The sequence below is a fragment of the Euprymna scolopes genome, chromosome 24 (assembly GCF_053919585.1).
Source record: "Euprymna scolopes isolate OS-2025 chromosome 24, ASM5391958v1, whole genome shotgun sequence".
NCBI lineage: Eukaryota > Metazoa > Mollusca > Cephalopoda > Sepiida > Sepiolidae > Euprymna > Euprymna scolopes.
In genome coordinates, this window is record NC_136505.1 from 99,798,510 (window position 1) to 99,825,336 (window position 26,827).

General features: G+C 33.5%; 1 protein-coding gene across 2 annotated transcripts in view; it reads left to right on the forward strand.

The window, feature by feature from the left end:
* LOC145246870 (Fanconi anemia group A protein-like) overlaps positions 1–26,827 on the forward strand; it is a 160,133-nt gene that overhangs the window by 41,522 nt on the left and 91,784 nt on the right. For both annotated transcript variants that reach the window (XM_080108732.1, XM_080108733.1), the window contains exons 12-18: positions 3,130–3,271; positions 6,520–6,653; positions 7,604–7,714; positions 11,170–11,265; positions 18,829–18,885; positions 23,845–23,933; positions 26,547–26,607. In XM_080108732.1, the coding sequence (XP_079964858.1) occupies positions 3,130–3,271; positions 6,520–6,653; positions 7,604–7,714; positions 11,170–11,265; positions 18,829–18,885; positions 23,845–23,933; positions 26,547–26,607 (690 nt within the window). The remainder of the gene's footprint in view (positions 1–3,129; positions 3,272–6,519; positions 6,654–7,603; positions 7,715–11,169; positions 11,266–18,828; positions 18,886–23,844; positions 23,934–26,546; positions 26,608–26,827) is intronic.

Sequence of the window (26,827 nt, forward strand, 5' to 3'; positions counted from 1 at the left end):
TAGTGTCTTCGTTATCTAAGAAAAATAGATTTGTTTATAACTCTTGTCAAAATTTACAGTAATTTGGAAATGCTCATGTGTCGAATAAGATGTAGTTAAAAATTTTTAATAAATGTGCATTTTTGAAGATGGAAATTTTTGATATTATAGATAGTAATATTAACTTAACAGCAATTATAATTTCATAACAATTTGGTTCAGTTAATGACCAACTATACTAATTGAATTGACCTTTTAAAAATATACTTAACAAGTGAAGCATGCATGGTCCCTCGTGAGTGCACAGTGGACGAGTCATAAAAAGAATGACTAAGTTCAGCATGTTTACGTTGAGGGTGGGGGGGTACAAAGGCAGTTATAATAGAACATTTATCTCTATATGAGTTACAAAAACCTTTCAAAATTGCACCAAATTTGAGATAATGTGGAGAAATGCGTGACTTACCTGGATAGACCACGTGCGGGTCGGACACCGAAAATAAATAAAAAGAAAGAAAAGAAATGGTCAAGACTCTTATTTATAGAGTAGTGATCACGTGAGTTAGAAGAATATGCAAATAGAGGTGAACGATTTTGCGATATAAAAAGCCTGTGTTGTTAAGAGGAGGGGGAGACTGTTGGCAGAAGTCAGTGCTGTCAGACGTGCTTTAGAGTTTTGTTATTATATGCTGTGCTCGATAAGAGGAGAGAGAAGAGGAGGAACCAAGAAGACATTCTGCAGGTACTTTGATACAACGGGGGTGCAATTCAACAATCAACCATTTCCTTTGGTTTAAGAACACAAAGGAATCGAGATACTTGACTTTGTGTCGGAGATACTGGCTAAATCATAGTGTAGTAGTGAGACTATTATGTCTACTAAAAAATGATGTACACTTGGGGGGGAAAAATATAAAAAAACTAAGCAAAATGGTGCAGGTACAGTTTGTGAACCAGACAAGACTTTTTGTTTGGCATCTTCTGACTGTTTACTTAAACAGCTGGAAGATGCCAAAGAGCTTATCCAGTCAGAAGACTTAAAAAGCAGACGCCAACTCTGGGTTTTAGAAGGCCATGATCCTGCAGAATCATGATTTCCTAGTGACTGTACCCAAAAGAAAGGCCAAAACCCTCTTTCTCACATCTGTAGAAGACTAGGATATAAATACCCTAAACTCGCTACAAGAAAAAATAATGAAACGAATTGAATGAAGGAAACAAAGAACTCAAATGCTGGAATAAAATAAACATGTCGTTTATTTTCTGTTGAGAAATGAAAGTCTTGGGTGTACACGTGTTCATTCGGCCGTTGGAGACTACGCGCGTGGAAGGAAAGGAGAATGCAATAGAGAAACCTGAAGTGGCAAGCCGGCCTGTAGAAAGAAAGGGTTAAACTCAGTAGAGCGTCGCGCACATGTCTGTGTTGATGGACTAAAGCCGAAGGGGAGATAGTGAGAAAGAGTGAGAATGTCAATCCGGGTTATGGAGATAGAAAGCGTATAAAGTGTACATACTGTTTGTTAGCTTTTTGTCCCAAGTGGTGTGAGGTACGCACGTATGCCGAAAAGGCACGCTGTCGGTCCGTAGACCGTACAGCCCGAAAGCTGGTCCTAAAAAGGAAGAAGCCGCTTATTGCTCTTTCTTTTATACTAGTTTCCGGTGGTCTTTTGCGCATGTGTGGATTTCCTTTGAAAGGGGAAGTGACGTCATCCATCTGTGCTTACATGTGCGTACGTTAGCGTGTGTGTGTATGTATGCGAACGTGAATGTGTGGACGTGGGCGCGTATGTTTGTGTGCACGTATGTATATGACAAGTAATATAGCTTGATATGTGAACGCATGTTTTTTGTGTGAGCACCAGAAAAGGCTCGAGCATATCTCACAAAATGATAATAAAAACAGGACCAAACAAACTGTTATTTTTTATTTTTCACCATAACGTCCCCCACCCTGGAAAAAAAAAAAGAAAATCTGTAAAAATTGTAATTTCTGTGATTATATTCTTTATAATTTTTAGTTTATTTGTAAAAAACAATTTATTGAAAAAGAAAAGTAACTTTTCTCTAAAAAAAAAAAAAAAAAATCTTAATTTTATTGATTATTTTTTTTGTTTTGTTAAAAAGAATTTTCATAAAAATAAACATCCAATTTTTTTTTTTTTTCTGGTCCTTCGACAAGTCCAGGAGGGTGGACCTGTAAATTCATCCTTGTCTGTTCCTCTGTTTGTCTGTCCACACTTTTCTCAATAACTACGCCTTGGAATGTCTGGAAATTTTGCACAAACATTGAACATGATATGAGTAAAAAAGTAACAGAACGGATTTTCCAGGAAAACTCTGGTTGCCCCCTAGGGGTGCCTTTCTGGTTAAAATGGCTTTTGTGTTTATCAAAAAAAAAAAATTGATGCCTTGGATTTTTATAAAACTTTCTGAAAAGTTGTAACTAACTGATTTCTATATAATTTTGTTTGTCTTTGCAATAACTTTTGGGTGTGCCCCAGGGGCTCTTTTAGGGCTAATAAAAACACTCCATTTTTGGGACTATTTTATCATATTTGTCCAAAATTATTTGTGTATGTCTATTTAGCAGTTTTGCATGGTGCTGAACTCAAATTTAAACACGTTAAGACCTTGGGGACTTTCGGGGCTAAATGGTAGGGGGAGTGGGACAAATGATCGACTTTGTAATTTCTTTTATTTTATTTTATTTTTTTTTTGCATGGTGCAAAACTCAAATTTACATATGTTAAGACCTAAAACTGCACCGTTTGTTCATTTTCACCAGGATTTGATGTCCCCTGGGGACTTTTGGGGCTAAATGGGGGGGGGGGAGCAAATGCTGAACTTGGAAATATTGTTTTATGCGTCGTTCACTGTGCACTCACGGGGGACCATGCATGGTTCACTTGTTTTCTATTGAAATTCAACATTTTTATTTCTATGCTGGTTTGTTTCAGTTCAGCCCTCTTAGGCTGTTTATGTATTTTTTGTGTTAACGAAAGTTTTTTTTTTTTTTTTCTTTTTTTTTTTGTTTAAAAGCTGTACCAGTACCAGCAAAATAATTGATTTTTTTTTTTCAGTCCCGAACAATATCAGGTAAGGAGAGCTCGTAATTAACAATTAAAGGCAATTTAACAATTTTCTTTACAGTTTTTTATTGTTTTGGATGCTGACTGTGTTCTGACAATAATAAAGAATATTCTGGAAAGTGAAGAATTTAACTGGGAACGTGTCCTTTCTTTTGCCGCCACTTATCTTATTTGCTTCAGAGAGGCACCAACACTTCTTAAAAGTAAGTTTACCTTTTTTTTTATACAAAAATGGCGATGCTATCCATAAAAAATTGCTTGATATTTTTTAAAGTAAAAAAAATGAAATTATCTGCTGACACTTTTGCAATCTTCATTGTTTAGAGGGAGATAACTGAGAGATTCATTCATTAATTTCATATTAATACAAGAATTTGGGGCACTAAAAACTTAATGCTAGATATTCAAACGCTGCCTATCTCGGCATTATGTGACACAAGATCAGGAAAGTGAGGCGTCAAGCAAACTCCCCTAAAGGGAGAGCACTCTTGCCTTGCAAAAATTGCCCGATGATCTCCATCGGCATTCTCCGATCGAGGTGCCTCAGGCAGCAAGCAATAAACTTAACCTACCCAAAAGCTGGGTGGCAAGGCCTGGAAGGGTGGCCCCCCTGGGTGATACTTAGACAGTATACCTCAGTCCGACAGTTACTAGCCCTGCACCTGTCGGGTTGATATTCCAGAATGGATTCTTGACTCATACTTTATCTACCTGGTCTCCAAGCGACCAGAGGAGCAAGGAGACTCTACTCATTAAAAATGGATATGATATGAGGCTATGCTCACTGAAAGTTGGAATGTTCTACTTAGACACTGTTGATTGGAACTAATTGGAAAGTGTTCGACTGAGCTTCAGTCTATGGTCCTCCTTCGCCAAACTTTCACAAGGAACACTCGTCTAGCTGTAAACAATATTTCCCCCCACTCTTTATCTGTTCCTAAACCTAAACGTAGATTCCATGAACAAAGCTTCTTTCTTAGAACTGCACGCTTATGGAATTGTCTTCCGTTTTCCTGCTTTCCAGCTGACTACAATATGGTTGTCTTCAAGTCTAACGTAAACCAGTTTTTGATGAGCTGGTCCATATAAGTTAACAAATTTATCGAATCAATCAATCAAGCAGTCAGAAACCAGAATTGCTCCAAAAAATATTAAATCTTTTAGCATTCCAGAACATAATTTTTACATGTCAACACAAGAAGGATCTTTTTCTTAAACATATTTAATAAAAATTATATCATCGCATTTTACATTTCTGTTATTAATGTTATAAAACTTTGTTACATTAAATAAACTAGTTAAACGTTTTGTTTAATAAAAATTACAATCTTACAGTCTTTTGTAAGGTTAAAATGTTTAGCATCTCAAATTCTGGATGAAAAATGAACGAATCCCTCAGTTATCTCCCTCTAACGAATGACGGCGATTGCAAAAGCACCTATCTGTTTCCGTTTTTAAATTCGATATCACTCGGTTTACGACCCAATCTCAGCAACTTGGCGTTAGCACTTTCTGGCAGCTTACATAAGCAGTTGGAAGATGCCAAAGCGAAGACTGCCAGACGATATTAATTCAGCCCCCCCCCCCATTCCCTTATGTTAAGAACTGCTTTCTATTTTGAAAGCTATTCTGAACCTGAGGGGAAAGGAAGGGATTTAATGTTGATAACTAACCCTGGAGCTATGAAAAACTGTGGCTGAACACTAAGTACCTCAAATATGTGCCACAGATTCCACCCTTCCCATCCCTATGTAACGTAATGTAACTGTAATTTAATATCCTAACTTTTGTACCATTTAAAAGAAGCTTCAAATAAACTGCTAATATTTTTTTAAAAATTTCTAGAGCATACGAAAATAATGAAAATGTGAGACTAAAATCGTGTTTACATTATTGATGCATTAAAACAATATTCCTATGTATTTGAAGCCTAAACACACCCATGTTTAAAAAATGTAGCAAAAATCAACTAATGGTCAGATTTTCATGAAATTTTCGATGCTTATTCATTTTTAATGTAACTTACATATTATAAGTAGGTTTCATTTAATGAAATGAAATTTTTTTTTTTTTCTAGGTGTTCTACCCTACTCCCTATGTTTCATGCGAAAACTAAACAAAATAAATTTAGGTCCATAAAAATTGCAACATTTTATAAAGCTGAAGTGTTTAAATAAAAAAATAAATAAAATATATATTATCACAAAATTTACTTACATTGAAGTTTTAAATAAAAAAAATGGACATAAAATCAATATTATGGTTTAAAAAAATCGTTTTTTCTGAATAATATACTTATTAATTTATTTTATTGCGGACTATTATCCTCATTTTTCTTAGTTGTTGTTTCACAATGTTTCGGCCAACTATTCCTCTGGCCTTCGTCAGATGGTAACCGCGACAGAATAGAAACTCCGAATCTCCTAACTGCATTCTCAGCAATTACTGCCATCCATAGTTGTTGTCGTCGTCTCACCATCTTTTGGCCAAGTAAGCCTCTGGTCGGCTTTGGGTAGGATTGAAACCGCTATTTTCAGACAATTTTCACCTGGAACCGTAGAGATTCAACGTTTCTATCCACTGCGCCATAGGCCCTGAAACAACTAAGAAAGATGAGGATGATAGTCCGCAATAAATAAATTAATAAATAATACTCATCTCAAAAATGAATTCCAATTAAAATAATAAATATATCATAATTGTTTAAATTATAACAAAAACCAGAATTCTAAAAAATAATTAATTTTTAAAAGATTTAAATGGAATAAACAAAGATTTTTGAGTAAGGTGTTCCAATTTAAAAAAAAATATTTTCATATGATATAAAAAATGACTATTGGCAATTATAAAAAGCAAATTCAACTACAACTTTAAATTTTATTTGTTAAAAGATGTTTATTTCTAGAGTGTGTGTGTGTGGGGGGGGTCAACTTGATTTTAACACCTATTTTCAAAAATGTATGGAGGTTTCTAATTAATAAAATTAACATGAAGCAAAGCAAAAAATGCTGCTTTCCTGATTAAATTAAAGCGACTAGGCCTTCCGTAAAAAACGTATGCACAATTACATGTAGACACAAAATGATGATGTGGCTGATAGTGCGTAAAATGTTAGTGATTTTACACAAACATTTGAACATCCCTCCTGAATAAACACAATCTACTAAAGAAAGACTTTTCTCCTTTCTTTCCTTATGATTCTTCTTCCTGTATACATCCCTTTCATTTTTACTCTTACCTGTTATGCAGAAAATTTCTAATCAAACCTTATTTTTACGCATTTTTTTTCACATCTATTTTATTTATTTATTTATTTTTTTTCAGTGAAATTTTATTCACAGTATTTATCGTTTTAATTTTTTTTTTAATGGTCTGACAGTTACTTTTCTATAATAATAGTAAATAGATAAGTATATTTACTGAATTATTGTTTTTGTTTTTCTTGTTTAAGATTATATTAATGACACGTTGAAATATGGAATCGATTGTGCAGAGATCGATAGCACCATAATTGCCTTCTTATTTGCCAGGCAAGGCTGCTACGAAGGACCGTATGTCTTTGGAACTTATCTCGATTGGTTTGAGGTGTGTATTTAATTTTAAAAAATTTTTTTAAATTTTTTAAAATTTAAAAAATTTTTTTTTAATTTTAAAAATTTTTTTTAATTTTTTAAAATTTTTTAAAATTTTAAAAATTAAAAAAATTTTTTTTATTTTTTAAAATTTTTATTTTTTTAAATTTTTATTTTTTTGAAAGTCACCACTTATTAGGCTGGGAGGGTAAAGGTCAATAAGTGTTAGGTAGTTGTTGAGACAACTGCATGATGATCAGTAATAATGGAACTTGGGTAGGACTTAGTTATTTAACAAGAACTTATTTACATTGGACTTGAAAACAACCATGTTCTCAAACTTTTATTTCACACTTTAAATGTCCAAATCTAATATAAATGTCTATATGTCTCTGTCTCTATCTTCTCCAGAACTAAAAATTGCAGACAGAGCAGCGCTAGGGGCCTCAAATGATTGGATTTTTTACGGACCATTCTTTTATGGGTGCTAAAACATACTAGACTTTTCAATCTCTCTTACATATTACGGCTTTTCGATGTTTCTCTAACCATACTTTTAGCAAACGCTGTGTCTCGACTTTTGTATAGTTTTCCATATTTTCATGGAATCTCATATACACAGTTTTTAGTCATGATTTTTTTTTCTTAAGGCGGCTTGACTCACACAAGATGTTTACTGTCTTCATGTCATATGGATTACATATTCCTTACAGTTTTTCTGACAAGCCCGTCATGCATGACTCGACTTTTGTGTAGTTTTCCATATTTTCATGGAATCTCATATACAGTTTTTAGTCATTTATTTATTGCGTGTTTGATTCTTTGACTTTTTTGTTTGTTGGCTTCTCTACACAAACCTCGATTTTTTTTTTTTTTCTTTTCTTTTTTTTTTTTTTAATGGGGAGGAGGAGTAGTTATGTTTTCTTTTAAAAACATATATGCCTTTGCTTTTAAATATTTCAGATGACATTTGGCTCTTCAAGCAAATCCCTGGCCAACTCAAGAAAATCGTTCACTTTTCTCCTAAAATTCTTATCTGATCTTGTGCCTTTCGAATCCGCAATACATCTTAAGGTGAGTAACAATTTTTCATGCAAGTGAAGTAAATTATAAATATAGGATATACAAAACTTGGTACTTGTACAGTTTAATGAAAACATTAAAAAAAAGAAATGAAAATATTGCAAAAGTTATATTGTACATACTCGTTATGGAACAAAGTTCTATGGAAAAACACGTTTTTATGACAGTGCGCTGGAGGCAGCCATGTTTCGGTTTTTAGAACACACCATGGGGAGATAACTCTGTCTAAAGTGCTGACACACACCCCTCCCCATCTTAAATACTAGCTTTTCTTCCTAAAAATCGAAACCTTTTGATCGATATCATAGCAAATTGTTTGTTTGCTGTAAAAGAAAAAAAACTACTTGATCAAGTTAAGTGAAATTTTTTTTTCAGAGAACTTCATTCCATAATGGATACATACAATATAACTTTTTTTTTCTGATATTTTCATTTTTTAATGATTAAACTATACAAGTACTCAAAACTTAACTAAAAAAAACTGCCGTATATAGATTGGAAAAAAAAAAAAAACAATTTAAAGAGTTCAAATATTGGAAAGTTTATTTTTACCATAGACAGAGATACGAAAAAGTAGTAAAGAAACAAATATATAACAAATAGATGTTACCAAAGGCAAGATAAATTACACTTCTACCTAGCTGGATAAGTTTTCAGTGTCTTAACTGATTTTAAAGTGTTTTTTAAGTGTGCAATGCAAGTTGTGTTGAGCGTTCAAGATGAAACAAAAACAATGCCAATGAACTTTAATGGTGATATTAATTCTGTGCATTTGTCATTTAAAAAAAAAATGTTTTTTATTGATATCATTCTGTAGTATCTGTATGTATATATGATGATCATCTTTGTATAGATACTCTCTCAGGCATTTGTCTATTAAAAAAAAAGAAGAAAAAAGTCCTGTGGCGATAAAAAGCTGACATGTGTACGCCTGAAATGCTGGATGCATGTAACAATTAATCTGCCATCATTATATGTATCTATATGTGTATGTGTGTTTATATGTATTTATATCTATGTGTATTTTGTGTCAGGTCATGTCATATGCTACTGGTACTATGTAACCCAGTACTACCTGCCTCATGGTCGGGTCACCGGCGACTAAACTGGTTCCCCCACCAGACTTGTTTGGTGAGGAGGGCGGCTAGTCTCCCTGGAGGATTAAAAACAAGACCTTCCAAAGGGCAAATGAACTCTTTTTCTGGGTCAACGGCCAACTAGCACCGTGTATATTTGTGTGTGTGTGTATATGTGTATTGGGGTGGAGAGGGCTCCCATAAGCCGTGGTGAAGGCAACCTTTCTAGGAGAAGCAAATCTCTGATTTAAAAACCATAAAGCGGGAGACCAGTACCCGCATTAAGCTGGTCTGCAGTTTAATTTGTTGCTGGCTATCTTGCTCTTGCTTGTTGCTGGATCTCAACATTTTGAACCGAGAGAGAGACTTAGCTGTCGTACAAAGCTAAGACTCTGTAACATCATCTTTGTATAGATACTCCCTCAGGCATTTGGGCTCATGGATTTTAAATGTCTGAGGGAGTGGCACTCGTCTGACAAGACGTTGCAATCATCATATCTATGTATATGTATATGTGTCTGTGTGTATATATGTTTGTATGCATGTATATGTATGTATATGTAGGTAAGTGTATGCATGTATATGTATGTATATGTAGGTAAGTGTATGTATATATATATGTGCATATATGTATGTGTATGAACAAGTATATGTGTGGATGTATGTGTATGCATGCATGTGGATATGTATATGTATGTTTGTGTATTATGCATTATGTATGTATATAGGTATATATGAGTGTATGCTTATAGACATGTATGTATGTATGCACGTATATATTTATATGTATGTATACCAATGACCGTCTTGTGTATGTTTGCATGTGTGTGTATGTATATGTATGTGTGCGTAATGTGTATTGTGTGTGTATGCATGTATATATGTGTATATATGTATGTGTGCGTGCGTGCGTGTATATATATGTATGTATACCAATGACCGTCTTTAGTGTCATGTCTGTTTGAGCATGTGAATTCGCCGGCAGGACTGTCATTTTCGGGCTCATGAACTTTCAGTGTCTGAGGGAGTGGCACTCGTCTGACAAGACGTTGCAATCATCAATCATCATCATATATGATGATGCATCACAGAATGTTTAAAAAAAATGAATCCAATGAAGACAAATTCCTCAACAGCACTGCATTGTTAACATCTCAAAATTTTATATATATTGTATGTAATTGTGTGTGTGTGTGTGTGTGTTGAGTATAAATTTTTGATGCTCATCAGGCGCATTCTTAAATAAACCCTATCTAAGAACAATCTCAGACCAGATCCATAAAGTACATTTGTGTGAAAATTTCAAAAACAATCGGCTGTGTGAGTTGATTCCCTATGGACTCAGAAATGGCTGGGCCGATTGTTTTTGAAATTTCACGCAAATGTACTTTACGGGTCTGGTCCTGAAGTGTTCTTAGATAGGGTTTGTTTGCGAATGTGTCTGATAAGCATCAAAAATCGATAATCGAAAAATCTGATTAAAAAAGAAACCGTCTGATTTTGACCAAAGTTAACACCCTTATACAGCCTAACATCGCAAGTGCATCTGAGAAGTTTTATCACTGCACAAACAGAAGGGTGTGGAGTGTAAAATCGATAATTGGTTCTTTGATAAGATGGGGCGCATTCTGTTTCTAGCACAATTGAACCATGATACCTGACTTTTGCATTTTAAACTTTAATTCAAGACAATATTTAAAAATAATTTTCTAAAATAGTGATAAGTTCTCTACAGTGCAATGTAAAGTATAAAGTATTGTATACTAAGTCACTGTGGGGAGGCATGTGAAGCTTCCTCTTGGTGCACTGTGATTGATCCCTGACTAGAGCATTTGATTGAAAAATAGGTGATTTCACCGAGTTCGATGGCAGTATTTGAAATATGGAACATTTGATCTTTATTCAATCCTGGGCAATGTTGGATCTCCTTACTAGTTAGTTAATAAAGTTCCTGATGTTTTTTTTTTTACTAAATGTGATTTTCTGTTATCTTTAGCAACCTTGGCCTTCAGGCCAAGATCACAGTGTAGTATCTGTTCTGATGCTAAACTTCACCTTTTATGTCCTCGGTCAATGGAGAAGAAATCCTTCTAGACTGAGACAATTTTAATTTTTATTTCTATCCAGAGTGCCCCTATTTTTTTTTTTTTTTTTTTTTTTTTTTTTTTTGGTGGTGGGGTGGGGGGTGGGGCTGGATTTTCCCCACATTAGAAACCGATATTTTGTCTAACTTTGCTCTTGTAGGTAGGCAACTAAATAAGAGCAATCTTTTTCTTATCTCTTCATGAAACTGTTTTGTTTTTTTTTGTTTTTTTGTGCCGTCACCCACACACATCCCCAATGTTTATATCTGTTTACCCCTCATTCCAGGCTCATCTGATGAAACCACCTCACATTCCTGCCCTCTGTAAACCAATCTTTGCAGAATATACTACTTTGGCAAAAACTCGACTTATAGATCTTAAGGTAAGATGATATTTTCAAATAATTACCAAATATACTCAGAATTATCTCCCTTGATACATTAGTCTCCCTTGAATTATGAATTATACTGGCAATACGAGAATAAACTGTTAAATGATTTTTGGGTTCTTCTTCGTTATTATAATGAAATTCAGAAATTAAAATATTGAATTTCAAGTAAAACCAGTGATATCTACTGAATTGTCATGCAATTCTTAGTGTAGAAGTGATAATTACTGCTGGTCAGGTGATTCTAATCCAGTCATAAAGTCACCCTTGGCTTCATATGCTAGCATCTTGCCTCCAAGTTTCTGGCAATTAGCACAAGAATTGAAGGAAATCAAGTTCCTACTGTTCTCGGGTTTATACAAAAATATATTTATGAGATATATATTTTTTTTGGAATATATTCAAAATTGTTACAAATAAGCATTAATGAAGATACGTCTCCAATTTCAGAGCATATATACTGGTAATTTACATTTAGATAATCAAATAACAGAATCCTTCCACATGACTTTTTTTTTTTTTTACTTATATTAGCGGTGAATGCCTGTATCTTTGTTCATTATTAGCAGTTCAGCCCAGCTTTGCACGGGCCCTATGTACTGTTCATAACTTTATGTGCATCGACGCTCTTTGTGTAAACAAATCGAGCGGAGGTATTTCAGACGATATCAAAACATCGTTAAACTCACTACTCGTTCAAGCAGCCGCCAATAGCGTAATGGTTAGGAGCCTTGACTGCCGTACAAACGGTCGGGTTTCAATCCTGGCTTGAGGTAGTTGCCTGTCTAGCCGCACTGATGAGCTGTGAAACAGCGAAACAGTACTGTATGTGGATGACTATAATGCTCCTCACCTTGAGTTGAGCATGTTGAGAAGTGAAACACGAATTACCATTAGCATATAAGCGACGCTCTTTGTGTAAACAAATCGAGCGGAGGTATTTCAGACGATATCAAAACATCGTTAAACTCACTACTCGTTCAAGCAGCCGCCAATAGCGTAATGGTTAGGAGCCTTGACTGCCGTACAAACGGTCGGGTTTCAATCCTGGCTTGAGGTAGTTGCCTGTCTAGCCGCACTGATGAGCTGTGAAACAGCGAAACAGTACTGTATGTGGATGACTATAATGCTCCTCACCTTGAGTTGAGCATGTTGAGAAGTGAAACACGAATTACCATTAGCATATAAGCGACGCTCTTTGTGTAAACAAATCGAGCGGAGGTATTTCAGACGATATCAAAACATCGTTAAACTCACTACTCGTTCAAGCAGCCGCCAATAGCGTAATGGTTAGGAGCCTTGACTGCCGTACAAACGGTCGGGTTTCAATCCTGGCTTGAGGTAGTTGCCTGTCTAGCCGCACTGATGAGCTGTGAAACAGCGAAACAGTACTGTATGTGGATGAGTATATATATATATATATATATTGAATAGTTTAACTCCTGTCCAGATAACTTATATTTAAAATTTCAAGTGTTTATACCCAAAATTGACAGAGGAGTTTGGTAGAGTCTGTAAAGGTCAACTCTTTCAACTTTATCCTCTTGGCAGCCAAATTTCCGCCCGAAAACTGATTAAAAAGCTTGCTGCATGTCTGAATATTCTTTATGTAAATTTTCAAATGTTAAGATCAAAAATTGGCTGATTAGTTTGCTAGAGACCACAAAGGTCAAATCTTTTGAACTTTGACCCCTTGGTAGCCAAATTTTCCGCCAAAAACTGATTAAAAAGCTTGCCCTTAGTCTGAATACACTTTATGTAAAATTTCAAATGTTTAGACCAAAAATTGGTTAAGTAATTTGGTAGAGATCGCAGATCAAATTTTAAAAAAATTTGATCCCAATTTTGACCTCTTAACATTTATTGTTTTGGGCTCAAATCAAATGAAAAAGTTTGATCCATGTCCAAGTAATCTACATCTAAAATTTCAAGTGTTTAGATCTAAGCTTGGCGGTGGAGTTTGGTTGTTACAATATTTTTTATTGTAATGGGGTATGATCTTGCACAGTCGGGACATTCTATTTATAAACGATGCTGCTAGAAACTGATGAATCAAATTAATTCACGTTCTGCTACCAACCAATCAGAAACAAGAATTGCTCCATAAATATTAAACCTTTCTGTAGCAATTTTACATTCGTTTTCTTCGTGTCAACATGGGAAAAATCTTTTGCTCTGTGGATTCCAACTCGAGAACTGTCACCTCCCAGGACTTGTGTAGAACAACGAACCATCGGAAACTGTTCTGAAACTAAACATGGCTTACACTTCTAGATTGGTAGAGTTTTCAAAGGTCAAATTGTTGAACTTTGACCCCTTGACAGCCAAATTTCTGGCCGAAAACAGATTAAAAATATTTTCCCAAATCTTATAGTTTGACAATTTCGCTTTTATAGATATATCAGCGAGGGGTACCCGGCGTTGCCCGGGTGTTTGGAGGTGTGTGTGGAAACTCCGGGGATGGAGGGGTGGGGTTAAAAAAAAAAAAAATAAAAAATAAGTATGAGGATCGAACCCGAACCCTTGAGGCAAAGTTGTAAATTAAAGTGTGAAAAAAAAAAACGTGCGACGTTAACCATTGCCCCACCGCGAGATGCTAACGGAAACACGTTTGAATTTATTTAATTACTTGGATTTAGCAGGTGCCCGTTTTAATGACTTAATGAGGTCAAGTTTGACTGCGGGATATTCATTTACTGCGGAACGCTTTTTTAAAATTTTTATTTTCCCAAGATGTTATAGGAAAAAGACTAACCCACATGCGGCGAGTGACAAATGTTGAATATTTATCTTCCCGAAATCGAGCAAATGAAATAGGCAGGCGAGCTTCGTTGTTAACTGTGAGATATTGCGATTTATATGTGATATAAAAAGTTTTAAAAAGTTGTGAACCGACCGACCGCTTCTCTGAAAAAAGCCTTTTGTAGCCATACAGAAAAAGCAAACACACGTACATACATACATACATTTTCGCTTTTATATATATATATATAGATAGTCTTACACATGTTTTAACATCATAAAAATAAAAAACGTAATAAAAAAAAGTAAACAAGAATTATGATTGTGGACTGATTCTATACTTTATTCATTGGAATGTTACTTATCAGTGTGTGTGTATGTATGTATGTGTGTGTATATGTAATATATATATATATATATATATATATAGGTACGTTGTATCGAGAAGTTGATTATACGCAACCAGATGAGGTGGGCTGGACATCTGACAAGGATGGACGACGATAGATTGCCAAAGTGCCTGTTCCATGGTAAAATTACACAAGGAAAGCGTCCATAGCATAAACCGAGGAAACACTTTAAGGATAACATCAAAGATGATCTTAAAGCTCTTGGTATTGACGTGTTCAGTTACGAAAGTGCTTCCAATGATCGTAAAAAGTGACTCCTTGGTCTATCATGGCTGTGATAGTTTTGAGAAGAAAAAATATGAGCATGCAAAAATGAAGCGTGATATCTGGAATAAAAATCGGTCAGATATATCGGGTCTGTTGGAGGATTTCATGCAGAACCACACCTGTGATTTATGCGGTAAAATGACTTTATCCGGAGCTAGCCACAAGCATTCACATGGAGAATTCTGTTTGGTCGATTTAGTTTCTTACAAAGGGAGGTAATTCAGGCCGTTTGTGTTTTCGGTTCATTGATTACTAGAAGGCGACTATGATTTAATAATTAATTTAATCAGATAGGTCCAGAACCTGCTACAATGGCTTATTTAACAAATTAAATATATAAATTATGTTTTTGATCACAAGAATAGGTTTAGGTTGTGTTGTACCCGCATCTGTTATTAATCACTTATGCTGCTCCTGTCATATAATTCATGCGTTGTGTTCTTGGGTTGTCTAAATAAATAAATTATTGTATGTCCTCTAATTATTATTCTGACAGAAAAACCAATCATGGCTCCAAGTGTGTTTTACTCCGGTGGGAAGATGGCTACTCCTGCATTTATGGGTAAAAAACACTTAGACCATGGAGTGAAGTAGGAGAATAAGTAAGTCAGCATGGATTCTACCAACTTAGGGTGTCAGATGACAAAATCAATTGAATTAATATTTAAATGGATTTACAGCCCCCAAATTGCTAATTTAATTTTTAATAATAACTAAATTAATTGCTGAGTTGTTTTATTGATTTGAAGACGGTGTTACTTATTTCACCGTTAATACTGCTACGACTGAATACAAGAATGCTCACCGTTATGGAGAAAAAAACCCATTCCTAGATGAGCTATATACTTTATTTATATTTCTTACCCGGTTAAGAAGAAAGGAAACTATATTCGCATGTTAGATTTGCATCCTTCATTTATATTGTAACATTTCTACCTATTTAACTCTACATTAAAATTTAATCCTGGCATCCGATGATCCTTATTGTTGTAAAAAGGTTATGCCTCGGTTACATTTAAGGCGTGATAGCAGAAATCTATTTCTATGAAGGCATCCCTATATGGCATCAAGTCTTTTATTCAAAATTTCCTCATGTAGAAGGCAATGTAGAAGGTTTCCAATAAACATAGATAAACACTTTTTTGATTTCCCAGTGATGTACTTCCTCCCCCTGTTCACTACTGGCCATTTTAATTCAAAATTTTCATTATTTCTGTTAAGTTCCCTAATCCAATCACCTAATGCAGTGGTATTTTTCTTTTTGTTTTTTTATCTAATGCTTATTTTTTTGCCCCCCCCCTGCTGTCGTTTACGTCATCTCTATTAGTTTCTATCCCAGGTTCCTTTTTAAATGATACTACGTGATTTCTATATCTGTCCTTAAGCACTGTTCCTGTGGCTCCCAGATATATCTTCTTAGTGTTATCGGTTTTTATCTCACATTTATACACTATTTCCGAGGTTGGACATTTCCCATTCAACGGACAATTTTCAGGTATTCTGCAATTACATTTTCTGTTTGGTATATTTTCGTTTGATGCTAGTTCGTTGTTGTTCCTTATTTTGCTGATTTTTCTATTGTTAGAGCTGATTATAGTGTTAGTTAAGTTTCTGGACGTTGAGAAAGATAATTTTACAGAGTTTCTATTTATTATTTTGCTTAGTTTATTATTCGGAGGGAAGTTTTTGTCTATTATTCTATAGAATTCCTTAGGTATATTATTTTTGATATGCTCGCTGAATGGTGGATTGAACTAAACCCGTCTCTTGTGTCTATTTCTCTTATTAATGGAACCACCCTCATCCTTACATGTTTTGCTGTTATTATTTCCCCCTCCGTTTCTATTCTTATGATCATTTTCAACGTTTTCCTTATTGGTCTTAGTTTTTTTTCTAGCTCTCATTGCCATGTTGTATGAGATTACGTAGTTAGGTTTGTAGTTACTATTATTGTTGCTGTTATATTCAATTTTTCCGTTGTATCCTGATCTCCTAAGGGCATCATTGTAGTATTCCTTGTTTTTTTCAAAAAGATTCTCATTCTTAGAAAATTCTGAAACTCTTTTAAAAATGTTGGGGATCAGTGCTTTCTTCATGCATTTCGGATGGTTTGTTCGGTAATCTATGTAGAAAGTTTTTTGATTAGGTTTGTGGTAAGGTTTGTATGCGCTATTGCTTAGGTTGAGGGTAACGTCCAGAAAATTAACTATCCTGCTATTGCTGTCCATTGTTATTTCTAATCCAAATTCCTTAAAAAAATTTCTGATGTTTTTTCATGATTTTTTCGTAATACGGTTGCTAGAATTAACTACGAAAAGTGCGTTGTCCCTGTAAAGACCCCCATTTAAACCTGGTATTTTCTTGTCTATCTCCCTTAGTAAGTAGAGACCAACCAAGTCAGTGACCTGCGAGGGGTCTGGGGCACCCGTTGTAATGTCAAAATGTCCCTCTCTATCTTTTCTGGTCCACAATTCACTGTTATATCTGATGAGGGTTTTTCTTGAGTAAAATGTCTTGATTAAACTGTACAAGTACTATATATATATATATATATATATATATATATATATATATATATAAACCACTTACCCCTTGAAGGACCATAAACCGGACTTTAATAATAAACCCAGTATTAGACTTATTGCTCCATGTGCATCCAACATTATCAGTAAAAAGATACTTGACAGAATCCTACCAACCTTAAAATCCAAAATTAAGCGCAACCTCTGGATTTCTTCGTGTGAAGTAATCAAGTGGTTCGATAGGTTCTTTAAAAACCAAAAAGCAAATTTATCATGTTTGACATAGATGCGTACTACCCTTCTATTTCCCCTACACTATTCGAGAAAGCACTTAAACTAGCTGAAGAGGAAACTGACTTGATACAGTTGGAAATTGAAATTATAAAAATTGCTAGGAAAACCTTAATCAGATATAATGGGAAACTATGGATGAGAAAAGATATATACAAGTACCATGTGTGTGTGTGTGTGTATATATATATATATATATATATACATGGTACTTGTATATTTTTTTTTTTTGATTCATCCAGCCTTGACAGACATGTTTTTAAATATTCTCTCCAGTACTTTTCTTTTAATGATTTGGAATTCATTCCATTTGCGCTTTTTCCAAGCAACTCTGCCTTTTGGATTATTTTGGACCATTTGGAATTTACCTATTGGATTGAAATTTTAAATTCGACCGTTTTGGATTTTACCATTTTTGGATTTTTACCCTTCACCGGACTGTCCATTCATGTGAAATCTTTTTATTTTTATTTTTATTTTGCCTCCTGTTCCCCTTACCTCACCCTTTTTTTTTAACCAAGTAAGATCTGTGACTTACTTGTAGTTTCATTAAATACTTTTATATGCAAAATCCGATCCTGCATTTTGCTAATTCCTGCCCTCTGATGAGAAGGAGAGTATTTCTTCGAAACTCCGCGGATTAAGGACTATCCACTTATCTTGTGTTTCCTTTTTTAAAATTAAATATGTTTTTAACTCTTTTTCAAGATGTCTTTTAACATGTTTTATTAATCATTTGTTCATATTTATATATATATATGGTAGATATTTTATGTATTCATAGTTGTTGTTGTTTCACTGTGTTTTTGCCAACTCATTCTATGGCCTTCTACACGTGGTTACCTGCGATGAGATAGGAAAACTGAGTCTTGTAACTGTATCCCCCAGTAATTACTGCCTTCCATAGTTGTTGTAATTACTGCCTTCCATAGTTGTTGTAATTACTGCCTTCCATAGTTGTTGTAATTACTGCCTTCCATAGTTGTTGTCTTACCATGTTTTTGCCAATTAATCCTCTGACTTGCTTTGGGTAGGATTGAAACCCCCATCTTATGAGAATGCTTGCTTGGAACCGTAGATATTTTTTAACATTGTTTTTTTTTTAATATATTTTTTAATTATTTCTTTAATATATTTTTTAATTATTTTTTTAGATATTTCTTTTATATTATGAAGTTTTATCTTCCAATAAAAGAAAAAAAAACAAACTTTGGGCCAAGTAAATTAAAATGGCGACGTGCCATAAAATACAATAAGCCCCGTCAGACCTTTAAGTTCGTTCACATAACTTTGTCCAATTTGTTTTATTTGTTTCTCTTTTGCAGCAGCCATTTTCATCTGTATTTTCGGACGGAACTGATGAAATAATGGATAAAAATATGGTGGGTAGACATTTTGTTTTTTTAATTTACTTTGTTTCTGTGTGAGTTAATTCACTATGGACTTCAAAACAGCTGGGTTAATTGAAATTTCATACATATATACTTTATGTGACTGGCAGTGTTTTTAGATAGGTTTTGTATTGGAATGTCTTTAATAAGTATCGATAATCAAAATAATCTGATGAAAGAAGAAACAGACGATTTTGACGAAAGTTAACACCTTATACAACCTAACATCACAAGTGCATTGGAGTTTTATTACAAGACAAGCAGAAAGGCCGGGAATATAAAATCAACAGGAGATTCTTTTGTAACCCCTCACTCGAGGTGGTTAAGGACCCCTTTTTATCTAGAAATCTCGGCTCGTGTAGTCTAGTCTTCTCTGAGGTTGTTACGTGAAATCTGGTATGCTGAAAGCGAATATCGAAGCAGCTGGCAGGAAGAAAGACAAACAATTGTAGTTTAATCTACAGTGTTAATTTTCACAAAATTATGTACAAAAATGTTTTTACAATTCTCATTCAATTCGTAGTAAGTTTTTTTTTTTCAAAGTCTCAAATCTCTTCACAGACAGCGACAGACGGTTGGATGAGGGAGGTGGAGGGGTCACGTCTCTATACGGTCTGTTCTTCTTGAACTCCACAAGCAATCTGCTTCAACTCAACTCCCAACTCTAACTTAATTTTCGCACGACAGTCGTATATATAGTAAGGTATGTGGATGGGGTGGAAATTCTCCCAGCCAATAAGATTTCGCCACAAAATCGAAAGCTTTAGGTTTTTGCGTGGGTACGAATCTGAATTCTGATTCTCATGATTTCCAAGGTCAGATGTTAATTCTGACATCCGACCTTGAGTTCATTTAAGGCCAGACAATATTATAAGTAAAATTTCCTGTCATCAACTTTTAGCCGTAAAAATATATTTCTCTGGTTTCAAACAATATCTATTTTGACATGAAATAGAATATATATATTTATCTTCTCTATCTTAAATCCTTGGGTTATCTGGCGTCATCCGGGAATAAAAAGCTACTTCAGCATAGTTCTAACGCTCCTCAATGGGGGATTACGTTACACTTTGATATGACAGGGATGTGTTCAAAATGAATGTGTTTTGAGCACAACTGAACCATTATACTTGACTTTTGCATTTTAAAGTTTAATTCAAGTCATTATATCTATAAATTTATATATTTATAAAATCAACAGTAGGTTCTCTACGATGCAATGTAGATCACAATGTATTGTAGACTGTCACTGCGGGGGTCTCCAACTAAAGTAGGTAATCAATTGATTTGATTGAAAAAAGACAGATTTCACAGATTTTGATGACCTGGGAGTGTAAAACATTCATTCAATCTCGGGTAATGTTGGGTTTTCCTGCTGGTTTAATTCAAAAAGAAAAACTGGAACTTTAGATTCCTGAAAGTAGTAAAAAAAAAAAAATCACCTTTAAAAATAATGTTTTGTTTAACGAATGAATTTCCAAATAAAATTTCTAACAATTTTTATTTTGTTCTACTGCATTTTTTTATTTCTGTATTTCTATGAATAGAAAATGTGTAAGTTGTTTGTGATCTGACTTTTTGTTTGTATCTTTCGACTGTTTACTTAAACGGCCAAAAAATGCTGAATAAAAAAACTACCAGCTTCAAAATCCAAACGAAAAAAAATTATGAAGCAAAAAAAAAAAAAAAAAATCACTATGTAAAATCTTATGTAATTTTTTTTTTTTTTTTTTTTTCTGGAGGAAAAATGAAATATTTAATTTTACAATTTTTTTCCACAAATTTAATGTTTGTTTAATTATTTTTTTTTTTTTTTTTAGTTTTATTTGGATAAATTTTTTTGTTGTCCTGGTACAGCTTTACCATAAGAGATTTCTTCGCCTTTGGGCCAAGATCTAAGTGTAGTATCTGATCTAATAGTACACTTCAATTTTTTCTTCTCGGTTAGTGGCAGAGAAACCCATCACGACTGAGACAATTTATATTTTTGTTCCTTCCGCCACATTAAAAACCGACCTTGTGTCTAACTCTGCCCTCGTGGGGAGGCAAGTAAATAGGAACAAGATTAGTGTTTGGTTAGGGTGAAAGGAACTCTCTTTTTTTTTTTGTTTCTTGGGGATTCGTGTTTCCACCAAATATTTTTTTTTTTCTATTTTGTTTCTTGGGGATTCGTGTTTCCACCAAATATTTTTTTTTTTTTTTTTTTCTTGGGGATTCGTGTTTCCACCAAATATTTTTTTTTTTTTTTTTTTCTTGGGGATTCGTGTTTCCACCAAATATTTTTTTTTTTTTTTTTTTCTTGGGGATTCGTGTTTCCACCAAATATTTTTTTTTTTTTTTTTTCTTGGGGATTCGTGTTTCCACCAAATATTTTTTTTTTTTTTTTTTTTCTTGGGGATTCGTGTTTCCACCAAATATTTTTTTTTTTCTTTTTTCTTTTTTGTTTCTTGGGGATTCGTGTTTCCACCAAATATTTTTTTTTTTTTTTCTTTTTTGTTTCTTGGGGATTCGTGTTTCCACCAAATATTTTTTTTTTTTTTTCTTTTTTGTTTCTTGGGGATTCGTGTTTCCACCAAATATTCTTTTTTTTTTTTCTTTTTTGTTTCTTGGGGATTCGTGTTTCCACCAAATATTTTTTTTTTTTTTTCTTTTTTGTTTCTTGGGGATTCGTGTTTCCACCAAATATTTTTTTTTCTTTTTTGTTTCTTGGGGATTCGTGTTTCCACCAAATATTTTTTTTTTTTTTTCTTTTTTGTTTCTTGGGGATTCGTGTTTCCACCAAATATTTTTTTTTTTTTTTTCTTTTTTGTTTCTTGGGGATTCGTGTTTCCACCAAATATATTTTTTTTTTTTTTCTTTTTTGTTTCTTGGGGATTCGTGTTTCCACCAAATATTTTTTTTTTTTTCAAAATTTAGATTTTCTGTAGTCATAATTCAAAATTGTCGGCTGTTGTCGCGCAATGTGATTGGCTAAGCACTTCGTCAGCTTCTATCTGTTTACATAAACTGATGTTTATGACGTGTCAGTTTTAGCGGGGGTCACAAACTGTGCCAATTCTTACAGTTTTTTTTCAAATTTTTCAAAGAGCAATTAGCTGCAACTAAGATTTTCCAATCATCTTGATGCAGCCTACCTCTTGTAATTTTCAGCCGTCCGTGGTCTCCAGCTCTCAGACTGCCGGAATACAGCTTGGTTTCCTCGTCACTATCAGTCATTTACATATATATACTAGGAGAGATCACCAGCATTTGTGAAAGCCCAACAATGAAGAAGAAAAGTCTATAACTCGCTGAAGAAGTAATATTTAATTCATATTATTTTCGTTTGAGTAAAAAAAAAATCTCTTAGCATCGAATTTGTTTTTTAAAAATTGATTTCTTACATCTTCAATTCTACCTTGCTTTTAAATGTACAAATATTGGATCTGTTACTCTTACGCACATACCAGCTTTTTCTCTACACACACATTAAAAACATTCTTCATTTGATAACAGGACAGATCGACTATCACCGGAAACTTTTTTTTTTTGACAATGAAAACTGGAGAAGATCGGAGTTGTCTAAAATATTTGATTGATATTGTTTTTTTGTTTTTTTAAACCGATTGATATTGTTTTTTTAAAACTGATCCAGAACCTGACTCAAGGTTCTACCTGCATCTTCTGGCAGTTTGGGATAACCTGTTGGAAATGCAGCCAGAAAAGACAACACAATTAGCCAATCAGCAATCATCAGCTGACAATGTTTTTGTTAATAGGAAAAAATAAAATATCACTATTCATGAAAGAAATAGATTGTTCTTGATTATAGTTGTTTCCATTATGAAAAAAAAGTGGTTTTTGTCGGCACAAAAACAAAAAAAAAAGTTAATTTATTGAAAATTTTATTATAAAAAAAAATTTAGATACTTTTTCATGAAAAGGAAATTGTTTTCGATCAGTTGTTTTCATGAAAATAAAAATTTTTTTGTTACAAAACAAAAACTTATTTAATTGAAACTTTTCTTTAATAAAAGAAACTTTGATAAAAAACTTGAGTTTCGTTCATAGTTGTTTCCATGTTTTCTGTCTTAGAAAACTTATTTCTTTGAAATATTTGAAAATTTTTATACTTCTTGAAAAAAAAATTCTTTCAGGTGCTTCTATATTATAATAACGAAGAAATATTAAATTTCAAGTAAAACAAATGGTACCTACATAATTGTCATCTTGTAAATAGTAACATGCAAAAATTACAGAAATCGATGAGGTAGGAAATTAATTAATCATGAAAAATAGTTCTGATAAGCTTACATGCTGAAATGGACATTTTGGGTCCTGTGACAAAATCAAAGGGGAATTAACTCAGTTGAAACACTATAATAAACAGAAGAAATCTACAAGTCTGCATTTATCACTCGAAAAAAAATAAATACCACTTTGCTTTAATCTCAAGTCCATGTTAAAACTTTTCAAAATTATTTTCAGAAAATAAGGAAATTAACATTAGATTTCCAAGAAATTGAAAACTGAATTACCTCCCCTGTTAACTTTCTAATTCGAATCGGAAAATTTTGAAACCAAGACGCTAGATTTTACAAATGTCTTTTTTTATGATTAATTAATTTTCTACATTATCAATTTCCGTAATAGTTGAATATGTTATGATTTGTGACATGATAATTGCATAGTTTTTGCATTTGTTTTATTCAAATTTCAATATTTTTTGGTTATTTAAATGTAGAAACACATTCTTTCATATTATTGAACTTACCAAAAGTCGTTTTGTGTTAAAGTTTTGTTTTCAGCATTTTTAAATTATCATTTGACAGGTAGTAGATAAAATTACTAAAAAAAAAAAATTTTTTTTTTTCCAGTAAAAATATTAAAAGAATGCATAATGTACTTACAAACGTTTATAAATGACTTTTTTTTTTTTTTTTTTTTTTTTTTTTCCTTTTTTATTGTAAGAAAATGAAAAAAGCTGCTGCTGATGTTGACAAAGCTGTTGCAGCTTTTGGATCCTCGGGTAAAATTCCTGCCAATGTTATGGAAACTACGTAAGTATTTAAAATTCCGGAAAAGACTTTTGCATGCTAGAAATGGAAATCCCTGCTATGTATAAAGTTGGATGGCTTGGGATAGGATGACGTACCAGTTTTGGACTCGAGCAATCTCAAGTAAATCAAAATAATAAGTATAAATGTGTCCATGTTTTTAATTATATAGTTTACTTGGATCATACTCTTGTTAGGCTTCATACAAAATGTTGATAGATTAAAGCCTAGGGTGGTTTACTAAAAATAAAAACACTTTCTTGTTCAATGTGAAGGGCTACCAGGAAATATCTAATACTAAACTTGCAACAGGAAATGACAACTGCCATAATTTGAAATAAGTTGTGTGTTCGCTTTAAGGAAGGTATTAGGTCCTTACTGCAGACTTGAGCCGATTACTTAATCTAGGAACTAATCAACGATAGAATCTGGATTAAATTGTGAAGTGATGATGCTTTTGCCTCTTATTTCTGTTCGATATTTTGATAATGTCAAGATCACTATTGGATTAATAATTCTTCACATTCTGCACCATTTAAGGTAGAACATCTACTACTGGAGTAAAGGTGGCCTGTTGATATACACTTTTCGTGGGAATGGCATGAGTAGGACTCTGGATTTTCAATTCAGACATTGTGATGAACTCCTCACCAACTAACAAATATCTTCCTTCGTAGACAACAAAAAATACAATAAAAGTATTTCTTTTTTTTTTTTTTTGTTCTGGGTGGAAGAGAGGGTTAGTAGAGATTTTTTAAATTTTTTTTTTATTTAATGACCTATGATCACAACACCCATCACCTTTTGTCACTTCTGGTGTCATGACAAAGCATTCGGAGATGTCCAGTTTCTGGAAGATTTTTATTTTTTTCAACTTTTATTCACCTAAAACATAGTCTATTGCCACATCAAAGTAAGGGGGTGATTATTTGAGATCATGTCTGCTGGGGACGAGATGAGAAAGATTTGTTTATTTTGCGTCTAAACTTCTGCATGTCAGTACAGTAAGGGAAGCAGGAAACAAGAGAATTCCAAGGTCTAGCAGTCCAAGAGAACAAAGCTATTAAAGTAAGTTTTCCAGCATCTCTGTACCTTTCCAGTGAAAGCGTAGAATCTTGCTGCTAGGTGTATTTGTCGGGTATTTATGTCGGATGAGGGGGGGACTACAAGTGCAATAAGTTCATTAAAGAAGTTCTAGAAGTGTAAGCCATGTTTAGTTTCAGAACAGTTTCCGATGGTTCGTTGTTCTACAGAAGTCCTGGGAGGTGACTGGTTTGCAGTAGACAGTTCTTGAGTGGGAATCCACAGAGCAAAAGATTCTTCCCGTGTTGACACGAAAAAAACACATGCGAAATTGCTACAGAAAGGTTTAATATTTATGGAGCAATTCTGGTTTCCGATTGATTGGTAGCAGAATGTGAATTAATTTGATTCGTCAGTTCCTTGCAGCATCGTTTATAAATAGAATCTCCCGACTGTTCGAGATCATACCCCATTATAGTAAAAAATATTGTAACAACCATTACATTGAAATACTTGTAAAACAGGCACAGCTATGCAACATTGCAGTGATGAGACAGGAGTTGGAGCTTGGTTGATAGTGTGGGACCTATTTGATTGGAAATTTTTATTTTTATGTCTTAAGAAGGAGAGACTAGTGGTAGATACACCAGCCCAGATGTAGTAAGAACACTCCATGCACAGGTGAATGGTGGTTTTCTAAAAATGCAGGTTACTCTCACGTGCGAGTAATTTTTTATTTCTAGAAGGGTAAAGGGAACCCGCCTTCTTTTCATTCGCTTCAATGCATATCTTTGAATGGTTTCTGGGCGATCAGTGTTGTTGTTCCTATTTACTTGCCTCCTCACGAGGGCAGAGTTAGACACGAGGTCAGTTTTAATTGTGGGGAAAATCCAGCTCCCCAAAAAGGAACTCTGAATAGGAATAAAAATAAAAGATTTCTCCTTCACTGATCAAGATCAGAAAAGGTGAAGTGTAGTATCAGACCAGATACTACACTTTGCTCCTAGCAATGAGAAGATTGAGTGTTTGTTTCAAAAAGTACAGAGAAGAAAAATGGACATTATGAACTTTGGTATAAACACTTTTAGCAAAGTGATAAAATTGAGCATAAAATGGCCCTAAATGTGCTGATAAGCTTTAAAACAAAGATATTGAAAAGAAAATAATGAATAATTTGTATGATGTTGACAAAACAAAAATATCATATTCCAAAAATCATGTAAATTGATCAAAAAGTTATATTTTTAAACAAAGCAATAAAGTTTTATTAGTATCTAAAGACTGACAGTTTAGCTCTGCATTTTGAAAAAAAAAAATGTTAAGAAACAAAAGGAAATAACCCAACAATAATTCATACTTAAATTTGCTGTAATGCCTAATTAATCACTTAAAAATGATTTTCTTTATAAAAATAAAACTATTTGATCAATTTATGTGATTTTTGGAATGTGATGTCTTCGCTTTGTCTCCAGTGCATACATCATACAATTTTTTTTTTTTTTTTTAATAAAACTAAAACAAAGCAAATAAACCAGATAAATTTAATCTCTCGATTTATAGATGATGATGTTCATTTACATTTTTATTTTTCAGGATCTTCCGACGACCTTATTTTGTGGGTTATTTTGTTCCAGCTTTACTACGTCCTCGAATGGTAGGTAATAAAAAATGCATAGAAATTGGAGTAAAATAAATAATTAACAAAAAAAAAAAAGAATGAAATAAATAATAGGCAAAAAAGGATATATTTTGATTGATACAGAAATATGAAAATCTCACATTCAAACCTGACCGAACGGTTAATTGTAGGCATAAACCGATTCATACCATCCAAAAAATTCCAACAAAAACCTAACAGCCAGCCATGGTTCTCC